Below are 25,156 nucleotides of genomic sequence, written 5' to 3'. Positions count from 1 at the left end.
AGTAGACACAGGAAGTACAGTCAGAGTACAGAGATATTTATTAAAAACTGTCATGCATATACAAAACATTTAATTAATCCAGATTAAATGAAATATAATAACAGAAAGCCTCCTGTCATTTTGAAAAGCATAATAACCTGATTATTGCAGTTAGCTAACAAAGAAATGTTTATTATACAATGCTCTTATTTTGAAAAGCTATTCTTCACGTAACATTAATGAGGTTATAAACTTACTATTCTCCATAAGTAACGGGCCCATGTTTCCTATTACCTGAATTCTAAGAATATGGTCACTATCTGACTTGCGTATGTGTTTTAATACAAAGAAGTTGAATCTCTAAGCATGACGTTTAAAGAAGCCAAGAAGAAATTGTCAGGAGGGTTCTCCAAGTCTGATCTCCTGTCCTGTTACTCCAGCTTCCGCAGGGCTTCGCACAATTTCCCCATCTCACCTGAAACAGAAGAAAATAGAAGAGTCAGAGGAGCAACTACTGCTGTATGTTAATGCTCATCGCATGCTTTCATATTTATGGACTTTATTTATTTATGGCTTTTAATAACATTCACAATATGGTGGAGTATTTTTTTAATTGCACACATGAGCTGTTTAAAGAGTCATCCCACCATACTGTGTGGCACGTTGCCTACTTTTACACACTGAAGCTATAACACTAACTTAGTGTGTAAAAACACCACAGAGCTGGTGATTTTACTTCCTGAGGACCCTCAAAAAGAACATCTCTCAAAGACCATTAATGTCCTTCTACCACAGCTCCACAGAGGTCATATTAACATATTGTTTCTATGTTTCTGCTGCAACATCCACACAGTCCTATAATTCACTGGATGCCCCCTCCTATGTCTGAAAGATCAGGCAGTTCCTGCTGCCTCAAAGAGGTTAATAATATCACAATGGATCGATCACCATGGTCAGCTAGTGTTTGGCTGTTACCGTCAGGCTGACAGTACAGAACAAATAAAATGAAGACAAACTGACTGAAAAACAGTTTCTATCCCAGAGCTGTACAAGCAATAAATGCTGTAATATCGGAGAAAGATTACTTTTTATCTTTTACTTATTGTTATGTCTAATATATTTTCATATACTTTATTGTTTTTATATAGTGTTTTTATATAGTGTTCAAATTGCACCTAATTACCACTGTACACGTGAAAATAAATACATCTTTATATAAACATCTAAACATCTAACTATAAACATTCTATTTTATTCTATTGTAGGACGGAGGAGACGAGGAGGTAAAAACTGGAGGTGAGAAAAGCCTGTGTCATTTGGGTTGTTTCTCTTGTATTTTGACGGTTTACTCCCAGGTCTTGTTTTGGTTCCACTTCCTGCCCATTTCATTGTGTTGATTATTTTCACCTGTGTCTCACACTGCATGCATTTCCATGATTAGTCCTTTGAGTGTATACATCCAGGTCTGTGGGCCTTTGGCTGATTGTATGGTTGTGTTCAGGTCTAGACAAACACGTACAAACTTTTGGAGTTTGCACGTGCTTTTTGGAGTTTGGGGTCACTGTACATAACAAATCCACACTGTGCTTGGTGTTTAAATTTAAGGCACTCAAAGTCAAACATTCATTCACGTTCAGACATCTATTATTTGATATTTCCAGACGACTAGTCATAAGTAATTTGACCAAAGCTGCTTACTGTTGATGCTGTCAGCCAGGTTCCTGAGCTGCTGGGTGTTGTCCAGCACTTCGATGCTCTGGGTGTAGGGGTTGTAGCGCACTGAGAAAGGCTTGGGGATCGTGCCTGCAAATTTCCTGCAGAGAGAGATGTGAATGATTAAAGACTCGCATGCATTGTAAATTTTAGAACAACTAAAAAACTAAAAATTGTCCTACCTGACTTTCTCTTTGGCATCTTCAAAGCTCTCTGCCACAAAGTAAACCGGCTGGTACTCTGTGATAGGGTACTTCTGGACACTCGTCTTCTCGGGGTCGAAAGGCATAAGTTTGGGCTTTTCTGTTAGAGAGTACTGAAAGAAATTTTTTTTTTCTTTTCACTGCTTTATTTTCTCAATGAGCATCTCTATTCCTGTCTGTAAACAGGAAGTGCGGCACGATTTAAGACTCTGCTGACTCTGCTGACTTGAGTGGACATCCTCTGCTGACAGCAGCTAATGACCTCGAAGTCTTTGCCCCCACCTGAGTGCTTACCCACTGAACCACTTTACCACCGCCCTGCTGAGCAACTCCCCCAGTGACACATTAAACCTGAACCCGAGTGGACCACTAACCCACTGCCTGCTGTTGTGCAATAAGGCAAATGTGTTATAAAAATAATGTACAGAAAGCAAAATGTCATCGCTGTACTCGGCTTCCTCTTACCCCCAGCTCTCCAAATGAAGACAGCAAGCCGGCTCCGTAAGCTTTGATCTCAGAGCCCTGCTTACAGAGGCCAAACTCCACGGTGAACCAGTACACCTGAGGGACACACACCTGGGTCATGAAATGTGACTTGCAGTAAAAAAAAAAAAGGAAAGGAAGCTTTGGGTTTCAGAGGAAATCTGAGGAAAAAATATCTTATTTTAAACAAGATGATGACATAAAAATTGCATTTTTATACTATGTAAAGTAAGTTTTTATTTATTTTTTATTATTCTCTTAATATTTCTCCACTCTTTTTTATTCGTTTTTATATTTACTTATGTAAGACAAAAATATAAATTGTCATTAAGATTCTTGAGGTTTGCTTCTGATATACACAATCTCAAATAAACTCTAGGATTTAGATCACATTTTATCTCTTGTTTTACTCAGAGTATTTAAAAATAGGAATATTAAATACAGATATAATATTAATAATGAACTTTTAAAAAAAATTATTCATGATTTTGGAGGTACTGAAAGAGTTGCAATAAATGTGTTTAGCAGCATATATGTCTTGATATTTCTAGACATATATATACATATATGTACTACTTTATCAACAGAAAGCCTTAATACTAATTCAAGCTCGTCTTGACCAATTTCTGCATTAAGATACAATAACTGTTTTTTCCATGTCATAACAAGGTAAACACGTGTCATGGACAAAATGCACTTCTTATATTTACAATCCAAAGGCTCTATAAAGCAAAGAGGACTGTAATTAATGTTATTAATTAAACCTGTGTTTATCCTGCAGCGACATGTCAGAATAGCCTGTTAGATTAAGAAACAGGTTATTTAATGTGGTCTAGATTGATCCAATCTTTTGTAATTAGAGGCTCTTATCTATTACCGCTGTTTGCCTTGTACACAGTACTCACGGTAGCAAGTTTCTCAATGTACTCATCCGGCGCTCCGAGAGATGCAAGGCCAATTTCCTGTGTGGGATCAAAGCACATGGGTTAAGAGGAGCTGCTCACGCTGTCAGACAAGGCCAGGATAAACTGGTGAAACTGAGATTTGTCATCTTTTTGCCTCAGCACAGGAATTCATATCACTCTTGGTCTAATCTGAATAATAGAAAAGGGAAAAAGTAAAGTGTTAATTCTCCTCTTTAATATTACCTGTGAGAACTGCGCAAAGCTTGGATCAGCAAACAGAGGAACGTGTCCCAGGAGCTCGTGGCAGATATCCCTGGATTAGAAACACAATTTGCTCTTTAATTTAGAAATCTTTACTTCCTTGTAATAAGGAAGATTTTACTTCACCTGTAATTTTTTATTAGCTTTATACACTGAGACACTCACGGCTCAGGTGTGTACGTGGGCTTGGAGCCGTGGCGAATGTACTGCGTGGAATGGAAGACGCGGAACGCGAGTCCAGCCAGGAAGTCACGGGACGAGAGCAGGCCGGCTACGGGGCGAAGCCGGAAACCTGTGCATGCTGCAGGAGAGTGGTGGGGAGATGAAAGAGATGAGACAGTGAGCGTTTTGTTGCTTGAGTTGAATAAGAGCATGCATTGATAGGAAGGGAGGAAGAGGAAGTGGGGGTCTGTACAGCCAAATGAACTGAATGATGACTCATGCATTGGGTTTCATGGACTGTGTGATGTTGCGTGACTCATAACAGAAAGAGATTGTCTATTTCTAGAAGAGAATTTACATATTATAGCAGCTTTGTTGCCATCTATAGGCAGTAATTAGCAGCTTTTTAATAGTGTGCATTTATAAATTATATTATTAAACATAGTCTTTCAAATGTCTGCATTTTAACCTCGGAGTGATAAAAAACAAGTGTTTTTTTTAGGTGTGGAGTTACACTGCAGGAAGCGGGAGACGTCCTCGAGCTGTGGGATGTTGTTTGGCCTGTAGCCGCAATATTTCTCCAACAGGGGGAAGACGCGGTTGTGTTCACGGCAGGCGTGAGTCGGGTACAGAGTCTTCAGCTCCCTGAACACCGTGCCCCAGGTGGCCTTCTCCTCCTCTGTGTACTCCACCCTGGGAATGGACTGTCCACTGGAACAGCAGTCACAACAGAAGTTATGTTTCCCTGATAAACACTAACATCACCACACTGTGTTTACCTTAAATTTTTCTAGATTTAAATCGAATCAGTTTTTCTGTGGATGTTTCCCCAAGTCTCCCTGAACCCAACAAACCTTTGAGCCACAGCTCATTATTCCTGTTTTCTAACCTGAAAAATATCAGTTTTATTTTACTTGCTGCTCCTGTAAGTCTCACTCAGCAACTAACGACCCAGCTAAAACCATGTTTTAGACATTTTATCGGTTATATGTGAACATTACTAAAAAATAAATTGATGGCTTTTGAGCGTCTACATCAACGGCAATAAAAATTTCACCATGGCTGTAGTTTTATATGTAGAGTTTTTCTAATGTCTGATGTGGAGGATTTTTAATGGTAGCATCAAAAAATAAATGTGGTAATTTTTTCTACATAAAAAATAATTTGAAATATGATATAGTGGTAATATATCATATATAAATATCATATATTATATATTATATAAATAATTATATAGTATTTTTTAATGAAATAAATAAATATAGAATTCTTTATGTAATTGCTGTGTCACGGCAGAAAAGACAATAAAAACAGCCCATAGAAAGGCTTGAATTAATTAGTAGAACCCGTACAAAAATAAAAATTAGAATTAAATAAAAATAATAAATAATTATATGATATAATGAGCATTTAGAAATTTTGAAAAAATATAATATGATACTATTAATAATCTATTATATAACAAAAAATTGAAATATTGCAATTCCTTTTGGAAATATTGCAATAATTTAATTTGTAACAGCTTTCTCATAAATAATTTATCACTGAATAAATATATCAATGTCAATTTAACTTACATAGCACATTTCAGTACATGTAGACTCAATGTCCTTACCACAAAAATGGAAAACTCTGCAGGTCTACAACATATTAAGTCAATAAAATCAACAAAACAAAACCTCACAAAGAAAGACTGAATTTTGTGAAGAAAAGGACAAAAAAATATTTTTAGTTTATATTTTTTGTTGGGTTTTTTTCCCTTTTACTTCACCTGTGTTTTTGTTTTGGACTTCGATACTCTCTCTATACCCTAAAGCTACAGTATAACTTAAATTTTTTTTTAAATTATCTACACAGTAAACTCTTTTTTAAAAACATATTGGTTTATTCCAATGAGAAAGTTCACTTCATCATTTGTCTGCAGCATTTGACCAACATGTGAATAAGACTTCCTGATTAGGTGATCCTTTAAACCCACTATTACTCAAACTCAGCCCATAACGTCTCTATGAGCATAAATATATTAAGTAGGAGTAGTTACTGTCTGTAGTTGTAGGCGATGTCTGCGAACTCCTTCCTGCGAGCTCTGTATACTGGATCTGTGAAGCCCTGACAACATACACACACACACAAATAAAAGCCATGTTAGATCTCATGATTGCAGCAGAGCTAAATCAAAGGTGGAAATCCTTTGGGAAGGCCAAACTCACATACATATTCAAATGAAGCCTTTGTAGAGTGTTTTTCAGCTTATGATGAATGCATTCTGCTTTAATGTCAGTGGCAAAAGGGAGCAATTATCTATAATTACAGGGGCTCAATTAAAGCACTGACATCAATTTGTGTGTGTAGATAGTTTCCATTAGAATGGATGGCGGAGTGCGGCCTTGTCATCTCCGCTGCTTTTCATAAGCAAGCGCGTGGGCGTGAGTGGACGTGAGTGGACGTGCATTCACGTGCACACGCAGAGGCAGGATGTGGCGGTGGATGAGTCGGTCCTTACCGGGTGATCGGCGTCCAGCTCGGAACCATAACTCAGGATCTGGTTGGCAAAACGGTCCAAGTCCTGGATATCATTGGGGAACCATGGCACTAGAGGATAACAGCAGTCATTAAGTACTTATAATTTATGTTTTAAGTCAACATTGGATCAAACAGACCAGTCGTGCAGTGTCTGAAGGGGATATTCAGTGTTAGGTAAAGGGTTAAAGGTCATCTCTGTGCCCTTTTATTGTCATATTATGCAGAGATAAGTCAAGTGGCCAAGCTATTTCAACAACTACAATAACCAAGTGGGGTCATATTAATACAGGAATACTTTTTTAATGACTGTATTTGTGTTTATTATACCCACTACGCTCAAAGGAGTCAACCAACATATCTGCGCCACACTTTGTGCGTTGAGTGTCTGCTTCAGAGATTCTGCAGAAAATCTGATCCCAAGATTATTTATTTATTTTAAAACAACTTGTTTATTTTATTGTTTCTTATTGTATCTTTCTTCTTTGACTATTATGGCACTTAATGCTCATATTTATTTTACTTTTTGTGTACAGCGCTTTGTGGCTGTCTGTAAAAAGCGCTTAATAAAAAACTTTCATTTGAGGAAATGATCATCAGTTGAAGCCTGAATATTTTTTTATTCCTGACTTATATAAATGGCTGCAGTTCACATTAATATTGATGATTGTTACACAGTCTTGTGTGCGTTTTGCCTGCAAAATTTGTTTCAGTGCTGTGGCATTTTGACACTCAACAGAGCTGTACACGAGGGGGGCATCTGCTTATTCATATGGATTTATGACACTCAAAAAACAGTGAGGCACAATCATTAATCTGCATTTGGGCAGTGTGGTCCAGCCTGAGGCCCCTGCAGAGACAATAAAGCTGTTTAGGCTGTCTCCAAAACTGGCCATAAATATCCTCCTTGTCCACTTGACCCTGACCAGTACGCCACAGAGTCTATGCTGAGGTCAGAGGGGGATCCATGGTGGCCCTGTCTGTCTCAGCCTGCCGTGACCTTGGCATGTTCTCTGTCCTTGGGTTAGTCTGGGGCGGAGACACTAAACTCTTCTGTTCCTGCCGGGCCTGTTGGTCCTCAGTAGCTAAACTAATGTCATTCTGGAAACAACTAATAAAAGGGGCAGTGGGCCATCATTCTCATGGGCGACACTGGCTGTCCATTACTAAGTCTGGTGTAGCTCAACACCCAGCACCAGGCCCGGTTGATAAATGGATCATTTCAGCTGTAGTGGTGTCAGCTTTTTAGATTTATTCATTTTTTTAACCACAGCTGTTTCTGGTTCTCAGAGAATATACCCTAAATTTCCCTCTATTACCAAAATCTTTAATCTACATCGCACAATATTACCACTACTACTTCTATTATTACGGGATAGGTTCTTGCTGCTGTCTTTTCATTTATGTGTTGAATTCAAATATACTGCTATGAAGGTTGGTACAGATATCAGGGGTCCCCAGAGGATACGCCCATATTTTCCTTTTTTATCAGAATCAGTTCAAAGGTATGTATATGTAGTGAAACGTATTTACATCTCTTGGGTGGCTTAACATGAAGCACGGTAATGACATTTCCCCAGAGGATGATCACTGGTGTCTATCGCAATGAAATTTGGTACAGACATCAAGGTTCCCCAGAGGCTCGACAAAGCATCTACATCGAGGTTTACTGTGTTTTGTACTAAAATATCAACTATTTAATGTCAACTCGATGGTCTGCTACATAATCTAGTACATCTGGTTCCAGAGTATACCCTGACCAGGGTATACTCTTAAAAACTAAAAAATTACATAGATGAAGAAAAAGGCTCTTTGACAAAAAGCATTTATGATCCCCAGAAGATAATCCCCATTGTGCTACATTTTTTGTTATTTTGCAATGAATGACCTTGTTTAATATCAAATGGCTTGTAATTAATTATTTGCAGGTATTCATGTGCCTCTTGTAATCATTTTGGAGACCTAGTGCCATCCTTTGGCTAAAAATAAAAGCGACTCAGATTTTGATTTATAAGTCTAAAACTTCATTGCATTGCTTGTTTAGCACTTAAAGGCTGAAATGACTGGCATATTAAACACGAGAATATATCTGTAAGTTGACATTCACATGCAACATATATTCACATTTAATAATTTCATCATGTTGCTGATTGAAGGTGCTCTTGTTCAGTGGACATCCTCATACAACTTACTCACTAACCTGTGTCCTTCTCTTTGCTGCGTGTTAGCTCGTGCACATGGCCGCTGATTTGTGTGCGCAGGCAGTCAATGACCTCATCCAGGGCCTGAGAGCAGGAGGAGTCTACGCTGATGAAGAACTCATACTGCTCACTGTTCATGCGCGATGGACGGGACTCGATGTGTGTCAGGTTAATGCCTTTCTCCTGCAAAAAGAAAGATGTTGGCATGCGGGTGTCAGCTGTTTATGTCTTTATGTTTACGCTCATCCACGCATGTATTTTGTATACGGAAATGTTAAATTTGTTTGAGAGGGATTTCTAATAAAAAACAAGGTGGAAAATTGTCCCGCAGCACTGCCTTTGTGCTATCACTAGAGGGTGGTGTGCTGTTAGTAAACTACTAGAGTGCACTCTATCAGACTTTGTGAAGACCACAGGTCAGCTGGCTGGAACTCGCTGAGCCAGACACTGGATGCATTCTCTTAGTAAAGACGTGTGGGACATGTTGTAATAGTTAGTACACAACTGTGGAACCCTTGGGAAGTTTCCAGAGTTTTATGGTTGAAATTCAAGAACTGTACTTGATCTTAACATGCAAAATAGTTCTGGCTTGTATGTGAATGAATTTTATATGGTAATTTTCACCTAAATGTGCTTTTGTTTTTGTGCACGTTTATGTAACTTTTTGGAGGGAGTGTGTTATTTGTTTGGTCCGCTATAGGCTGCAGAGGAGGGCGTAGGCAACCCAACATCACGTTTTCTCCCATCTGGATCCTATTCAGCTTTTTTTTTACGGGTCATGTGGTTCTGCATCCCCCCCAAAGAGTCACTACAGACACGACCAAAGATGAGACCACGATGGCATTTTTTGAATTTCATTTGTTTGAAGAGATTTAAAACTGTGTTTTTCAATTAAAAACCCAATATTACTGTATATTATTACTTAAATTTTTGTTAATAAATTAAAAAAATGTGATACATCAAATCATTCGTGAGGCCACCACAGAAAATATGATATGTATATGTAGCTGACAGATTTAGTTTCTGATTTTTAATTAGTTTGGGATTGAGAACTGTGTCCCTGTCATCATAATTAATCTGTCCATAACTACAAAGAGAAATAATTCAATGTGCGTGCCACTGGCAGCCTGGTCCAGCTTAACATAACCATTCCAAGTCCTGAAGCGAATATAGTGCAGCGGCAAATCTGCCACATTTCTATACCCCTCCGAGCCGTCCCTTCACTGTGACGCCGGTGACAATAACCCCAGCTGAGGTCAAGGTCAGTTGGTAGCATGACTCGTCACAGGAAAGCCATGCCGCTGTGTCACATGTGCGCTGAAACCCGGGTGGATAAGCTGTCCGGCAGTTTTTATGAGCGGCTCTCTGAATGAACACGTGATGGTTGTCCAAGCTGTGTGGCTAAACGTTAGCACATGGCTCAGTCGTTTTCAATATATCAGTAAAAAACACACACACACACACACACAACAGGAGAGAAAAATGAAGTCCTGGAGCACAAACTCTTGAAGCTTTGTTTTTTACAGCATCATTTACTTTAAAGCATGTGAGCGGACTCAGCATGTGTTACATCACAGCTGGGCAAGAATGGGGTCTGTTGATAGTTTGGGGGTCGTTTGGCGTGTTTTACTGAAACGTTAAGGGCAGTGGGAGGATGAGGGGTGGAGCAGGGGGAGGATCGGCAGAGTGGGAGCTCATAGGCTCAAAGGGGATCCTGATGTTTACAGCTGCATTTGAGTCAACACAGCCACATCTCCACCCACAAAAATGTGGAAAATTAAATTAAACAAAGAAAACATTTTCTTCACAAAAATGCTTTTCATGAACTGAAAACATAATTTTCATGGCTGGTTTTATATGTTATGATAGTGTTTTAATACAAAATGTATTTAAAAAAAATTAAAACTTGATACTTGAAAGAAGGTCAGATTTAAAGATTAAACAATGAAGGTGCTGCCAGTCGCTATTTACCACGAGCACGTAGTCACCTACGCAGAGGCAATTTAGATCGATATGAGAAGAAACAACAACACAATGACGCACTGATGTTGTTGGGATTTGAAGGATTAAGCAATAACAGGTTGTGTAATAACACATCAAACTGATTTTCCTTGGTAAATGTGCAAAAGTACGACAAACCATTAAGTACCATTGTATGCACAGATTCCACAACATAGACTGTTTATCAAATTAATGTGTTAAAACAAATCTACAACAGGACAGTATCTGAAACAGATGTCCTGTATACAGGACCTGAGAGATCCACCTGGTCTTTCAGTTGATCATTTAATGTTCACTGAAGCCTCATCAGAAATGGTCACAGTGGAAGGGTGACCGTCAAGAAGACCTTCTTAAGGAAGAGAAACTGGGAAAAAAGGGTGAGGTATTCAATATTAAACAAAACCTGGTCTAAAAATCACTGGCAACAGGTCTGATGGAGAAATTTTGGGTTCAAATTGTGTCATAATGCAAACTGTAGTTATTATGAAAGAGAACACTAGGAGAGAGGTCCAACAATGAGTGTCTACAGCCATCTGTAAAACACGGTGGAGGCTCAGTCATGGTTTGGGGCTAGATTTCAAGCCTTGGTGGTGGAGATCCTGTCAAAACTGTAAATGTGATTATGAAGAAATATAGAAATATACAATCAGATTTTCAACTCTCATCCATTCAAGATCCATTCATTTTTCAGCGTGACAATGATCCCAAAAATGTCAATGCTGTAAAACCAAACCTGGACAGAAAAACACAATGGAGCACTATCAGTGATTTAGAGCAGTGTGAGCTCATCTAAAGGCAACCAACATCCAAATAAGAGCTTTGAATGTCCTTCAAGAAGCCTGGAGAACTATCCCTGAAGACTACGTAAAGACTTTACCTAAGCGATTTCAGGTGGTTTGAAGAATAAAGATCGTCATAAAAAATTTAAGCTCATTATATTTCCATACATGTTTCAAGAAACTGCTCTACCGTTTTCCCATTTTCCTAACAAAACATAAAGAAGAATTTATAGATAAAAACAGCTGTTAGTCATCAGCATAGTATGTTGTAAACTACTTTACTTTCACATAGGTACAGCACAGCAATCAGTTTGCAGCGTGTAAGAATGGAGAATTTTCAAGCAGCATTTGCCTGGTTCTTTATCACTACCCCCAGCTGAGATCAATGATGCACCTGCCATGTTTGCAAACCACTGATATACAAACATGTGAGATAAGCTCTGTTTGTTTAGTTTCCTCCTTTAAAGAGTCAGAAAAAGCCAGGAGCATGAAAACTACACCGCAAAGCGCTTAGCCTATTTGTACATTTCTTTCCCCTCGCCAAAAGCCATATTGTATTTAAATGACATGACTAGTATAAATTATGTACTAAAGTGGAACATTCCCAGGATTTACTTTTTAGTGTCTCCTCATGTGGCTTGTTTTGTTTAATGTTAATCATTAACTTATCGTAACATAACTGCTTTGTCATGAACCATTTTTTTTAAAGGAGCAGGTTGACAAATTGTCTCCCCCCAGAGTCAGTGTTAGCAACTTAGCGATATATTTATATATTTAGCGAGTTTTCAGACCCCCTTAGCGACTTTTTTTCTAAAAATCGACTAGCAAATCTGGCGACTTTTTCTGGTGTTATTGGAGACTTATTTATGACGACTTTTTGACGTGAAAGCGCATATCGCTTTTACTCTCAACAAGCAGCGGGTGCTGCCGTGGGCACCTCGCCCGTTCCACAGTGCTCACGGGTGGAGGATAGTCCTCCCCCAGCTGCTATCAGGGTAGAAGATGTTCACACCTATGCGTCCAAAGTGCAAATGAATCGCGCATGAGCGAAGCCGCTGCTCCCACACTGACTGTAACGCAGTCAGTTCTTCTTTTACTCTTATGCTGTTTTGTGGATCACAAGGTTTAAAACTTACGGAAAACACACACACAAAGTAACTCCACCAGAGTGCCTATTTCGGGTCACTTTTGCCGGTCCAAGCCCGGGTAAAGGAGCAGGGTTGGAATTGTGACATTAAAAAAAGCACAAAAATTGCTAAAAGAGATTTAATTTGTAGTTCTAAGTAAACTAAATGCATTTAGGACGTTTTTTTTATTCACTTTATGTCTCTTCCACGATGTTATTCCTCTCTCCAACAATGTAGGTTACAATCACATTAGCATGACCAATTATGCAAATTAGGCGATGACATCATTTAGCCACTTCTAGCGACTTTTAGGACAGCCAATAGCGATTTTCAATACTGAGGAGTTGGCAACACGGCCCAGAGTTAAGTAAGATGGACAGATACCAATCTCACTGAAGCCAGCTGTTTCTTATTTGTTTTATCTGCACAGGCCAAAGTGTAAAAAGAAAAGGATCCTTGCCAGAAACATTTTTACATTTGATCAATAACATTTTCATACATATCATTTGTAACAGTTAGTAGTAATTAGTATTAAGCAAAACCAGCCTTCCAAAACTATGCCAGATTAGCTTCTCACACAGAGTCCAGTCATGGGGATATACATTAACCAAATGGGATTTCAAATGTTATTTAGAGAGATTAGTGGTCATTAGGCAAGTCATTACTGTTTCTTATAATGCTAACATAAGTTAACGAACTGTTGGTTGTAACTTAGCATGAGCTAAGCTCTGCCATAGCTTAGCATCTTACAAGGCAGGGCTCTAGAGTGCGACCAATCTGGTCGCAAATGCGACCAAATTTTTCAGTGGTGCGACTAAAAAAAACCATTTGGTTGCACCTGTGCGACCAACTGTTCGGGTAATAAAAAAAAAAAAAAAAATCTGCAACCTTCCCTGTGGTCAACAACAGACACACATTATGCCCTTATCGTGGACTAAACCAATCAGAGATAGTAAGGGGCGGGACCTCTCTGATTGGCCGTGGTCCAGTTGAAAGTGCAGGTGGAAGTGGGAGGTGAGTAGCTTGCAGAGGTGTGGACTCGAGTCACATGACTTGGACTCGAGTCAGACTCGAGTCATTAATTTTATGACTTTAGACTTGACTTGAAAAAATGTTGTAAGACTTGTGACTTGACTTAGACTTTTACACCAATGACCTGGGACTTGAATTGGACTTGAACCGGTTTACTTGAAAAGACTTGATATTTCACCCCAAATATAAAATGTAACATGCATATAGAGATTGAAAATGTGATGTCATTCTGGGGTAGAACCACAAAGGATTCTGGGAACTCGTGGCAAGAGGTACTAGCGCACGCAGGCTTTTAATTGAAATCAGTTATACAGCGATAAAAAGAAACACAAAAAATGGCAAGAAGCTGTTGTATTATTAACTGCAATAGCCGGTCGCATGACAGCCACGGGAAGCCGACGGGTAAAGAAATCGGTTGTTATCGGATTACGTCGTTGAAGAGAAATTGTTCGAGCCATGTTTCCGAAGTAACAAAGACGCGACGGATGGCCTGGATTGCAGCCATTCAAAGACCAAATATAACGTCCCAGAACACTCCAGCTCACATGTTAGTCTGCTCCAAGCATTAACACGAAGGTCAGTCTTCTGTTGTAGTTAATGCGTCATTTTCATAACATAATTGGTGATATAGGTTACAAGCAAGTCTGACGCTGAACAGAAATTGTCGCGCTATGCTCCTTTGTTTATTGTGCATAAATAGTGAATTGTCCTGACACAATATTGTGTTTCGCTTCTGTTATTATGGTACATTGACAAAAACATACTTTTATTCACAGGATAAAACAGTTGTTTTGTATCACTAATTGCCCAGTACGATTACAGCATACAGTATTATTGTCACTGCTACATTTCTGTAACGCGTACCAGAAATTATTTCCACTACTAATTAATTACCGTTGAGCTCAAAGGTTATATTAATAAACGGTTAAGGAATGTGTATTTATGACGACGATTTGTGAGACTGGTAAACTTATGATACGTACGATGGTCTTTCGTTCTACACGGTGCATTTCAAGGTCCTGCACCCATCCGTCGGTAAACTGTACCTGGGCTTGTTGCAGTGACCTGAAGTTACTAAACTTCATGAGTGTGTGCACTCACTCCAAGAACCGTATGATTATAAATATGCATATAAATATGCTAAGATGAGATAGCTGACTTCATCTAACTAGCAAATGTTGTCCAGGCTACGTTGGTGATGCAGTTTTTTTTAATGTGTATGATATTTTTGTCATGCGATTTTAAAGCCGGTCCTACAAGCGCATCCAAGAATAACATGCAGCTTATCTCAGAACTGTCGGTGAAAATTATTCTTGGAGCTAGGTTTAATTGAGCTGCATTTTAAAGAGGTGCAATTTCACAATTTGTGTATATTTTCCAAGTTCACTATTTTGTCATGTGTTGAGAAAAACACAGATTTAAAAATTACATGGTCTAATATTTACATTTAGCATAACTGCAACATTCTTTTTTCGTTTTTTTTTAAAGACTCGAAAGGACTTGAAATTCAAAGTTTCAGACTTGTGACTTGACTCGGACTTTTACACCAGTGACTTGAGACTCGACTCTGACTTGCCTGACATTACTTGAGACTTGACTTGAGGATAAAGACTTGAGACTTACTTGATACTTGCAAAACAATGACTTGGTCCCACCTCTGCTGGTTAGAGTTGCATGGATCGCAGATTTATCCGTTTTTTGTGAATATAAGCTGCTGACTGGTGAGCAGAATTTTCAGCTTGGTACGTTAGGGTTCATCAGTTAATCATAAAACATATTTAGTGCTTATAACAAATATATTATGCTAAATAAAGACAGATTTTTCCACAATGTATATGATAGTAAGAGTTAGTAAACCTCTATTAAAGTCTCCCTCTGCAGTCTGTTGTTTCTTAGATTCAGCATTGAAACTGAATTTAAAACAAAACATAGATGACATTCTGTCGCCTCATCAACCACCAAGATCTCACTGCCTACAGACATTCAGTAACTCTCATTGGATAATGTTAATAAATATCTTTCACTAAATATGAACGTTTTCTACCTGTCCTTGTTTAAATTATGAAAGAAGTTATTATGCCTGAGAATCTCTAGAATGTCGAATACTTTCCACTAAACAGTTGTCTTCTACTTTGGTTAGTTTTTTTAACAACCATTTAAAAAACATATTTTGCTTTTGTTTTATTTTTTACTGCAATTCCTGTAGAGTAGCTTTTATAGTGTTAATTCAGTATGTGCTACAAAATAAAAGCCTTTCCTTTACATTAGGTTTGTGGGCATTTTATTTTGAATTGTTCCAATCATGGCACTTCAAAGGAACAGCGCATCACAGGAACAGCCTGTGATGTCACAGTGCACATTCTACTGGAAAACCCTATAAATAGGGGAGACGTTCAACCGACTTTAGTGGATCTCGGATGGCAGAAACACAAAGCAACCTGGTTGTTAAAACAAAGACAAGGCGGACGCAGAGAAACGCACACGCTGACGCATCTACAATGGCAGAAGCAAAAATAGAAATGGTCATCACACCAAAACCTGAGGTTGATAAAGCCGCACAACCAAATACTAAAAAGTCTCCTGTGGCACAACCACCAAAGGAAACGGTTGTGAAACCAAAGAAACAAAAAAAGCAAAAACAGAAAAGAGTGGCTGAAGAACCAAGAAGAGCAATTACTCGGGCATATGCCCGGGCTCTTCTTGAAGCTCAAAACAGCACGGCTGATGGAGCAAACCCAAAAAATGAAGAAATGCTCCCCATTTCAAATGCAAAGGAGGACATGGAGAGAGAGAGAAATGGGAAGAACCCCAGCAGACCAAACCCTGTGCCTAATGGAGGGACTTGGGAGTATCAACCCATTCCCACATTTAGACCCCCGTTTAATCCCTGGCACGAGATTGCTGCTCTCAGACACCAACTGGAAGCCTCCCAATACCATCAGAACGACCTTTACGGTAAAATGGTAGGTGCAAACAAGAGGGCCTCTTATCACCAGCTTCAGGTGAACAAACTTCGTGAAGAAATTCACGAGAACGAGCAAAATCACGAGGAAACGATCAAAGGCCTCATAGAGCAGCTGGAAGAGGCTTCTAGTAATAAGCCCTATGACATCAGTGAGACAGACACTCTCGTGAGTGACAATGAAGCTATGGTCATATTGGATGAGGTGATTGCTACCCTGCAGGACCAAATCAGCCACCCTACCACAGAGCAGTGTGTGGAGTCTGCCACTCCAACCACAGAGGCTTCACACACTGACTCTGTAGGACTGAAGTCCTCTAAGGAGGCTGAATTTGAGCTCAAATGTAGGATTCAGCAAGAGCAGATTGAGATGCTCCAGAAACAGCTCCTAGCAGCTCAAAATCAGCTTGAAGAGCAGGCCGTTAAACATAGGCAGGAGCAGGAGACACTCAACCTGGAAATCAGTGACCTGAAATCCCAGCTCTGCCCCAACAAGGCCCTTCATGATTTGAAGCTAGAGTCTCTGGAGCCAGAGCTGAAAGGGGCCAAAGCTTCCTCACTTAAAATCCCACAGCAGCACAAAGAACAAAATTCCACTGCTGCAAATGAAATGCACAAATTTGAGCTTCCGAAAGAAAACGAGACTGGAGAACAGGACAAGATGGAAAAAGAGGACTCACTGCCATCCACTGCAAGGTCTCTGCAGGAGCCTCAGAAAGAAAAAGACACCACAGAACAACAGAAGATAGAAAAAGAAGAGTCAGCTGCATTTTCTGTACAGGAATCTTTGCAAAGTGTACAAGACAAACAGAAAATGCTCAATGTCAAGGTGGCTGAACTCAAGACTGAAGTCAAGAGCCTGCCAGAGATTCCGCCAAGTAAGAAGAAGAACAAGAAGAAGCGGAACTGTGCGCGTCCCCAATTTCACATAATTGGTGTCAACATCAAGTCCTAAAAATCATATTTATATACAACTAAATTGTCAGTGAACATTTGAAGCCCTCTCGGTCAAGACAGAAGGCCACCCCTTCCTGAGCCCGGTTCTGTCAGAGGTTTCTCCCTATTAAGAGGGAGTTTTTCCTCTCCACTGTCGCCAAGTGCTTGCTCATAGGGGATTTGGGGGCTTTTTTTTAACACCAACCACTGAAAAGTTCACTGACATCAAATTTAAGACTCAGCAAATATGGAAATGGATCATTCGTCATCAAGTGAGGAATCATCCATTTATAACATGTTTGCTGAGTCATATTTAGTTGTATATAAATATGATTTCTGTCACACTAAGGCCAATCACAGACTAATTTGGACAATTGGTAAAAAATAAATAAATTGAAAAAATTGAAAAAAAGTAGTTTTGTCATTGTTCCGTGTAGATTTCAAATAACATGCCATTTTATGTCAACATATTTCTGTTACATTTGTAGTGCTCGTGGTTTTATATTCTTATGATCCTGTTTGTTTGATGAGTATATCCTTCTGCCTTACTTCACATATTTACTGCTGCTTGGCTAGCTTTAGTCATGCTAGCATCAGCACGGGTAGAAACAGATACACATCAGAGACATCACATGTAGCTTGTGTTTATGTTCAGAGTGACATCTGATTTAAAAGCAGGCAGCAAAGCACTGAGCAGCATATCAGTCAGCACAGAAAACAAATGCCATAAATGTCATCAATTAGGCTGGAATAGTTTGTTTCTAGTGGCTTCTATCAGAGGTGTGGACTCGAGTCACATGACTTGGACTCGAGTCAGACTCGAGTCATTAATTTTATGACTTTAGACTTGACTTGAAAAAATGTTGTAAGACTTGTGACTTGACTTAGACTTTTACACCAATGACCTGGGACTTGAATTGGACTTGAACCGGTTTACTTGAAAAGACTTGATATTTCACCCCAAATATAAAATGTAACATGCATATAGAGATTGAAAATGTGATGTCATTCTGGGGTAGAACCACAAAGGATTCTGGGAACTCGTGGCAAGAGGTACTAGCGCACGCAGGCTTTTAATTGAAATCAGTTATACAGCGATAAAAAGAAACACAAAAAATGGCAAGAAGCTGTTGTATTATTAACTGCAATAGCCGGTCACATGACAGCCACGGGAAGCCGACGGGTAAAGAAATCGGTTGTTATCGGATTACGTCGTTGAAGAGAAATTGTTCGAGCCATGTTTCCGAAGTAACAAAGACGCGACGGATGGCCTGGATCGCAGCCATTCAAAGACCAAATATAACGTCCCAGAACACTCCAGCTCACATGTTAGTCTGCTCCAAGCATTTCCACAAAGGTCAGTCTTCTGTTGTAGTTAATGCGTCATTTTCATAACATAATTGGTGATATAGGTTACAAGCAAGTCTGACGCTGAACAGAAATTGTCGCGCTATGCTCCTTTGTTTATTGTGCATAAATAGTGAATTGTCCTGACACAATATTGTGTTTCGCTTCTGTTATTATGGTACATTGACAAAAACATACTTTTATTCACAGGATAAAACAGTTGTTTTGTATCACTAATTGCCCAGTACGATTACAGCATACAGTATTATTGTCACTGCTACATTTCTGTAACGCGTACCAGAAATTATTTCCACTACTAATTAATTACCGTTGAGCTCAAAGGTTATATTAATAAACGGTTAACGAATGTGTATTTATGACGACGATTTGTGAGACTGGTAAACTTATGATACGTACGATGGTCTTTCGTTCTACACGGTGCATTTCAAGGTCCTGCACCCATCCGTCGGTAAACTGTACCTGGGCTTGTTGCAGTGACCTGAAGTTACTAAACTTCATGAGTGTGTGCACTCACTCCAAGAACCGTATGATTATAAATATGCATATAAATATGCTAAGATGAGATAGCTGACTTCATCTAACTAGCAAATGTTGTCCAGGCTACGTTGGTGATGCAGTTTTTTTTAATGTGTATGATATTTTTGTCATGCGATTTTAAAGCCGGTCCTACAAGCGCATCCAAGAATAACATGCAGCTTATCTCAGAACTGTCGGTGAAAATTATTCTTGGAGCTAGGTTTAATTGAGCTGCATTTTAAAGAGGTGCAATTTCACAATTTGTGTATATTTTCCAAGTTCACTATTTTGTCATGTGTTGAGAAAAACACAGATTTAAAAATTACATGGTCTAATATTTACATTTAGCATAACTGCAACATTCTTTTTTCGTTTTTTTTTTAAAGACTCGAAAGGACTTGAAATTCAAAATTTCAGACTTGTGACTTTACTTGGACTTTTACACCAGTGACTTGAGACTCGACTCTGACTTGCCTGACATTACTTGAGACTTGACTTGAGGATAAAGACTTGAGACTTACTTGAGACTTGCAAAACAATGACTTGGTCCCACCTCTGGTAGCTTGAATAAAGCGATATCAATTCATTAAATCCTGAATCGACTTTTAAATATAACTGTGTTTTGCCAGAAACGGCAGATTCTCAGATTAAAGCTCACAAAACCATTTAAACAACAACCAAACAGCAAATGAGAGCAGGTACACGGATTCCACACAAAGACGTAATCACAGAACTCAGAATCAACTTTGTCTTTCTCGGCTTTCTCACCCGACGGCCTGTAGACGGACACGCTATCGGAGCTTAGCGATTCTGATGCGTCCAGTCTGCGCTGTGATTACGTCTTTTTGCGTTGATTCTGAGCTGTAGGTTTTGTCTCTCTCCAACCAAAATTCACAGAGCCAGCAGCAAAAGAAGCAGCAAACTGCGCTTCACATTTGATCAATGTGGTCATGAATTTTGCTGTTTGCTTCCACGACTATTAAAATCACACTTCATGCACAGCTAGCTCTCTCTCTCTCTATACTCTCTATACTCTCTCACTCTGTACTTCAAGAACAGTTTCCCGTCTCCAATCTCTGTTTTCTGTATTATTCATTCGCTTATTACCCACCAGTCTACCGTTGTTTACAGCGCTGTCGGCTGCTGTCTTTTTCTTTTCTTTTTTTCACTTAAATGACCTCGGACAAGAAAGCCTATTTTTTCTGTTGTTCAATACTGAAGAAATTTAAACTTTATATGCAGAACATTGTAGAATATTTTTAAGGTTATCTGCTATAAAAAGCCAGACCAGGAAAATCTCATTCATGTTTTTCTGTGTTTTATTCTCACTTACTTTCACACAAAGGCATCTGCTGTGATGTTCACAATTCTGATGTAGTCAGTACTGATAAATGATCAGAATTATAATATTTCTGACTGTCTGAGGCTAAGTTGAATCGAATCGGGACTTTGAAAACCGGAATCGAATGGATTATAGAAATCAGTGATGATACCCAGCCCTAGTGAGCAGCCTAGGCACGACAGACGTGGATGTAGCTGTAATAGGAAAATAACTATTGCTAACTTTTCTGTTAAGTTAAGGCCTGATCCTTCTGAAATTCATAGCCAGTGCTCTGACACGGTGTCATCAATCTTTGAATGCTGAAAAAGCACAGTGTATCCAGAAAAACACATTTATATTATATAAATTATTATAAAATTTGTGTACGCCTAACTTTTGTGCCGTATGCCCATGGCAAAAAGTTAGTCTAGAGCCCTGCAAGGTAGCTTATTGCAGGATTAGTTTACCTGTCACTTAGCTTACATTCTTACAAAGAGTAGAAATTGAATCATATAGATTAAATATATCAGACATAGAATTTTAATGTGGTGAAATTGTAGGTATTACTAGCATGACTTTGTTCGATTAAGCTAAACTGATTACTCTAATGCTAAAATAAGCTAACTAAATAGTGAATGTAGTTTAGCTAAGCATTAGCTTAGCTGTTGCATGAGTTAGCATTTTACAAGGTAGCTTAGCTCCCCCCACTTTGCATTGTACTTTCCTATATAATAAATCTTAGCTTAAAAATAAAACTTAAAAATTTAACAAATATAATATAGAAATGTGAATTTATTTCAATCAGTGTCATTATTAGTTTGTTTCAGTTAGACCAGCCAAATTGTTGCTACTTAACACAAACTAGCTACTGGATGTACCTTAGCTTACCATATATTTAGCTGTTTACAAAACCTTGAATCAGGAGACACCCATTTGATGGTAAAATGTTGCTTAGAGAGATTGGGGGTGTTCCTGTGTGGGCTGCATCCAGGGTGTTTTCCTGTTAGTCTAACAAGGTAAGTAGCTTATGGTTATAGCTTAGCTTAGACTTAGCTTAGCCAGCTCACAGCCACAAAGAGTGGAATCAAGTAATATAGATTAAAGAAATAGTATAAATTCTTAGTGAGATCAGAACTATTGTATTATATTATATACTATTATATTATCTTATCTTCTCACAAAAACTTTGAATTAAGGTGCTATAGAAAATACAAATGAAATATAAAATGCTAATTAGTAAGATTAAAGCACACATTGAAGCTTAGCTTCTTAGAAACACTGGTGACACAGATGAAACAAATAAGATATAAATGTGAGATATAAAAACCAGAAATGAGGAATATGGATATATAGATGGATGAAATGTTATTTAGTTATAGCTGCTGCTTGAAGCGTTTTATTTATATCTAGTCCAGTCAGAACCGCTCTTCGGAACCTAACCAGCAACCAGTGGCTGGCTATAGCTCTTCATTTAATGGTCCCCTATGAATCTAATTTTCTGCAAGAAAGCCAAGAGGCACAATGTTCAAAGTACTGACAATGCTAAACACATTTTAATATTTTTCAGCACGGTGGCATGGTGGTTAGCACTGTTGCCGCACAGCAAGAAGGTCCTGAGTTCAATTACACCATCAGGCCGGGGTCTTTCTGTGTGGATTTTGCATGTTCTCCCCGTGTTTGCGTGGGTTCTCTCCGGGTACTCCGGCTTCCTCCCACCGTCCAAAGACATGCAGCTTGTGGGGATAGGTTAATTGATTAATCCAAATTGTCACTAGGTGTGAATGTGCGAGTGAATGTGAGTGTGAATGGTTGTCTGTCCCTGTGTGTTAGCCCTGCGACAGACTGGCGACCTGTCCAGGGTGTACCCCGCCTTTCGCCCTATGACAGCTGGGATAGGCTCCAGCGCCCCCCCGCGACCCTGAAAAGGATAAGCGGAAGCGAATGGATGGATGGATGGAATATTTTTTTAAAATAAATTATTCTTCTTGAATGCATTTCACAATAGTCAGACACTGTCATAAATAAAGATTAATATACCGAACCATTCACACATTAATTTAACAACCTATGGTTTATTACTGGAAGAGCTGCTTGTAATTTTGCTTTCCATGACTAAATGAACAAGTTAGAAATCCTAATGATATTGAAAGGTACATGAATATCATTAGCATTCAGTTTGTCACTGAACCCCATTAGGACCCAGGGCTGTCCACTGATATAAAAAGTTTACCTCAAACAGCCTCAGGGCTTTGGCTAAAGCTCCGACCTCTTCTTTTAAGGAGAAGATGCAGGAGATCACCTCTGACTTATTGTTGGTCTCCTCCTCCAGGTACATGGAGCCCCTTCTCTTCTGCTGAGAGACGTATTTAAGATAAATATACAGATTTTATATAAAAATACAACATGGATGAAGTCGTGCATACAGTGTTGTTAATGCAAAGCTATTACAAAAATGCAACAGATTCACTTTTAGTGCGGGGATGTGAATCATGAATTTAAAAATTGTTAGAATAGTGTTTGGCTCTCCTTTTGTCTGCCTGCCATATGCTGTTAGAGAGCATGTTATGTAGTTTAAAGCCATCCAGGGCAGCGCGTAAAGTACAAAGCTTCACACTCAGCCATATTCAAAGAGGGTTTCAGATAAACACAAACAAAAACCCAACACATCCCCTCATTTCTTCTACAGATGTTTTACAGATGAGTAAATACAGATGAAGAAATAACAACCTAGTTAATTATTTATTAAACTGAACATGTCCCATGCTTTTTTAAAAGGAACCCACATAAAATTAAGCTTTTAAAGGACAGTTTTGACTGCAAGAGTTCAACAGGTGACTGAATTTCTACATCTTTTGTATGGCTTTTATTCAGGCTCCAGTTAAAGATTTCTAATATGTTGCTTATGAAATCTGATGCCAGTTAAATAAATGGATACACAGAGCTCAAACTGATATTAAAGATATTAACTTCGTGGTCCATCTGGCAAAAAGTTACCTGTAGCTTTAATTATTTGATTATAAAAAAGAACTTAAAGGGTGCTTTTGTCATTCAGAAACAAAAACAGAAGCCTGCAGAGTAGGGACATTTCTTGCATTTGTTTAGCACTCTGACTTTTTCCATTATCGTCAGCTGTTTTTCACCTCTATTCACTGTAATTCTCTGCTTTGTTTGCTCTTGAACCCCGAATTTTCTAGCTCTGCCCAGCCATACTGTTGTTTTAATAAAAACGCACTGGTTTGAATCGCTATTTAAGGCTGTTTGTTTTGCATAACCTCCACAAAAAGAACACAAATAAACAGACAAAATTGAATGTAGTGCTAAAAGAAAGAAAACACAAATGGATTTTAAGTCAGCTATAAGTCAGATTTACCCTTGGCGCTTGGTCCCCTGTTTCTGCTTCTGGGCTGTAGTTTCCATTAACCCTCTTGTATGCAGCGTCCATCCTCTCCGTCCTCCAGGTAGGAAGTGTGTAGTTGTGTGTATGCTAATGCTGGGCTGAGATCTCGGGAAAGCTCCTCTGTGAGCGCTCCTTTAAAAACCATTCCTGGTTAACACCGGTCCACGTGACACCACACCCCCTCTGCATCGATATGTCATGGGATGGTTGTTGTGAAACAGAACTAAAGTGGCACATCTGGTTCTTGTTGTGTGCCTGTGGGCAGAGTTTGCTGGATTTTGTGCAGCAACTTTGTCAGTTTCTGCGCAGCCTGGTCGTTTTGAGAACAGGTAGAAATAACCAGTGAAAAACTTGTTTTTATCCATTTAGACACATTATGTAATCATAGTTATGTTAAAGGGAAAAATGGTGCTGATATATTTTTCAAGGCATGGTGTGAATGTCTTAATCGGGCCGTTCCCAAACCTCCACACTTAAGATATAATTCTGAATATAATCTTTTAGAAGAAATATCTGTACAAACACGACTGTGTAAGGTGTAATTTGTGTAACTGCACAGTGCAAACACTGAGGATGTGACCTGCAGTGGAAACTAACCTCATGACTGATAAGGGATTAGTGCTCCTGCCATATGGCACTGTATGAACTAATAACTAGGATAAAAACTGGTTGTCCCACCCTTGGCAACTTGAATTGTAATCAATCGTTTATGATAACTGGCTATAAATCTTTCATATCGTTGTGGAGAAATTTTGATCCACTCTTCTTTTCAGAATTGTGGTAACTCAGCCACACTGGATGGTTTTCAAGCATGAATGGGCTGTTTAAGATCCCAATTTTCATTCCAATGTGATAGAAACTCAGACTTTGACTAGGCCACTCCAAAACCTTAATTTTGTTTTTGTTTTACGCATTCAGAGGTGGACTTGCTGGTGTCTTTTGGATCACCCCCTAGATAACTGAAATTGAGTTTCAGGGCATGAACTGGTGGGTGGACATCGTCCTTTACGATTTATCGACAGAAATCAGAATTCTTGTTTCCATCAATTATGGCAGATAATCCAGTATCAGGTCCAACAAAGCAGCCCTAGATCATAACACTACCACCACCATGGTTGGCTGTTGGTGTAATGTTCGTTTATGAAAGTCTCGATCGTTGTGTCCTTGGGTGAGACACTTCACCCGTTACCTACTGGTGTTGATCAGAGGGCCCGGTGGTGCTAGTGTCTGGCAGCCTCGCCTCTGTCAGTGTGCCCCAGGGTGGCTGTGGATACAACGTAGCTTGCCATC

The 25,156-nt window shown here is 39.0% G+C and overlaps 1 protein-coding gene across 2 annotated transcripts; it reads right to left on the bottom strand.

Moving 5' to 3' along the window:
• Positions 1-20: 20 nt before the first annotated feature.
• Positions 21-24,034, bottom strand: pah (phenylalanine hydroxylase). Of its 2 annotated transcripts, none has more exons than XM_082510472.1 (13): positions 23,840-24,034; positions 22,700-22,822; positions 8,427-8,610; positions 6,210-6,298; positions 5,748-5,815; positions 4,221-4,417; positions 3,710-3,845; positions 3,527-3,596; positions 3,284-3,340; positions 2,361-2,456; positions 1,875-2,008; positions 1,678-1,793; positions 21-454 (listed from the first exon to the last, which is right to left on the bottom strand). In XM_082510472.1, the coding sequence occupies exons 1-13, from the start codon at positions 23,909-23,911 to the stop codon at positions 411-413; spliced, it is 1,386 nt and encodes a 461-aa protein (XP_082366598.1). In that variant the 5' UTR covers positions 23,912-24,034; the 3' UTR covers positions 21-410. The 2 variants fall into 2 exon arrangements, with proteins under 2 accessions (XP_082366598.1, XP_082366599.1); XM_082510473.1 differs by having other exon boundaries at positions 22,700-22,819.
• Between the last annotated feature and the right edge of the window lie 1,122 nt (positions 24,035-25,156).

Source organism: Aulonocara stuartgranti, assembly GCF_965226115.1.
Source record: "Aulonocara stuartgranti genome assembly, chromosome: 17".
NCBI lineage: Eukaryota > Metazoa > Chordata > Actinopteri > Cichliformes > Cichlidae > Aulonocara > Aulonocara stuartgranti.
This window is presented reverse-complemented; position numbering and strand designations above follow the sequence as displayed.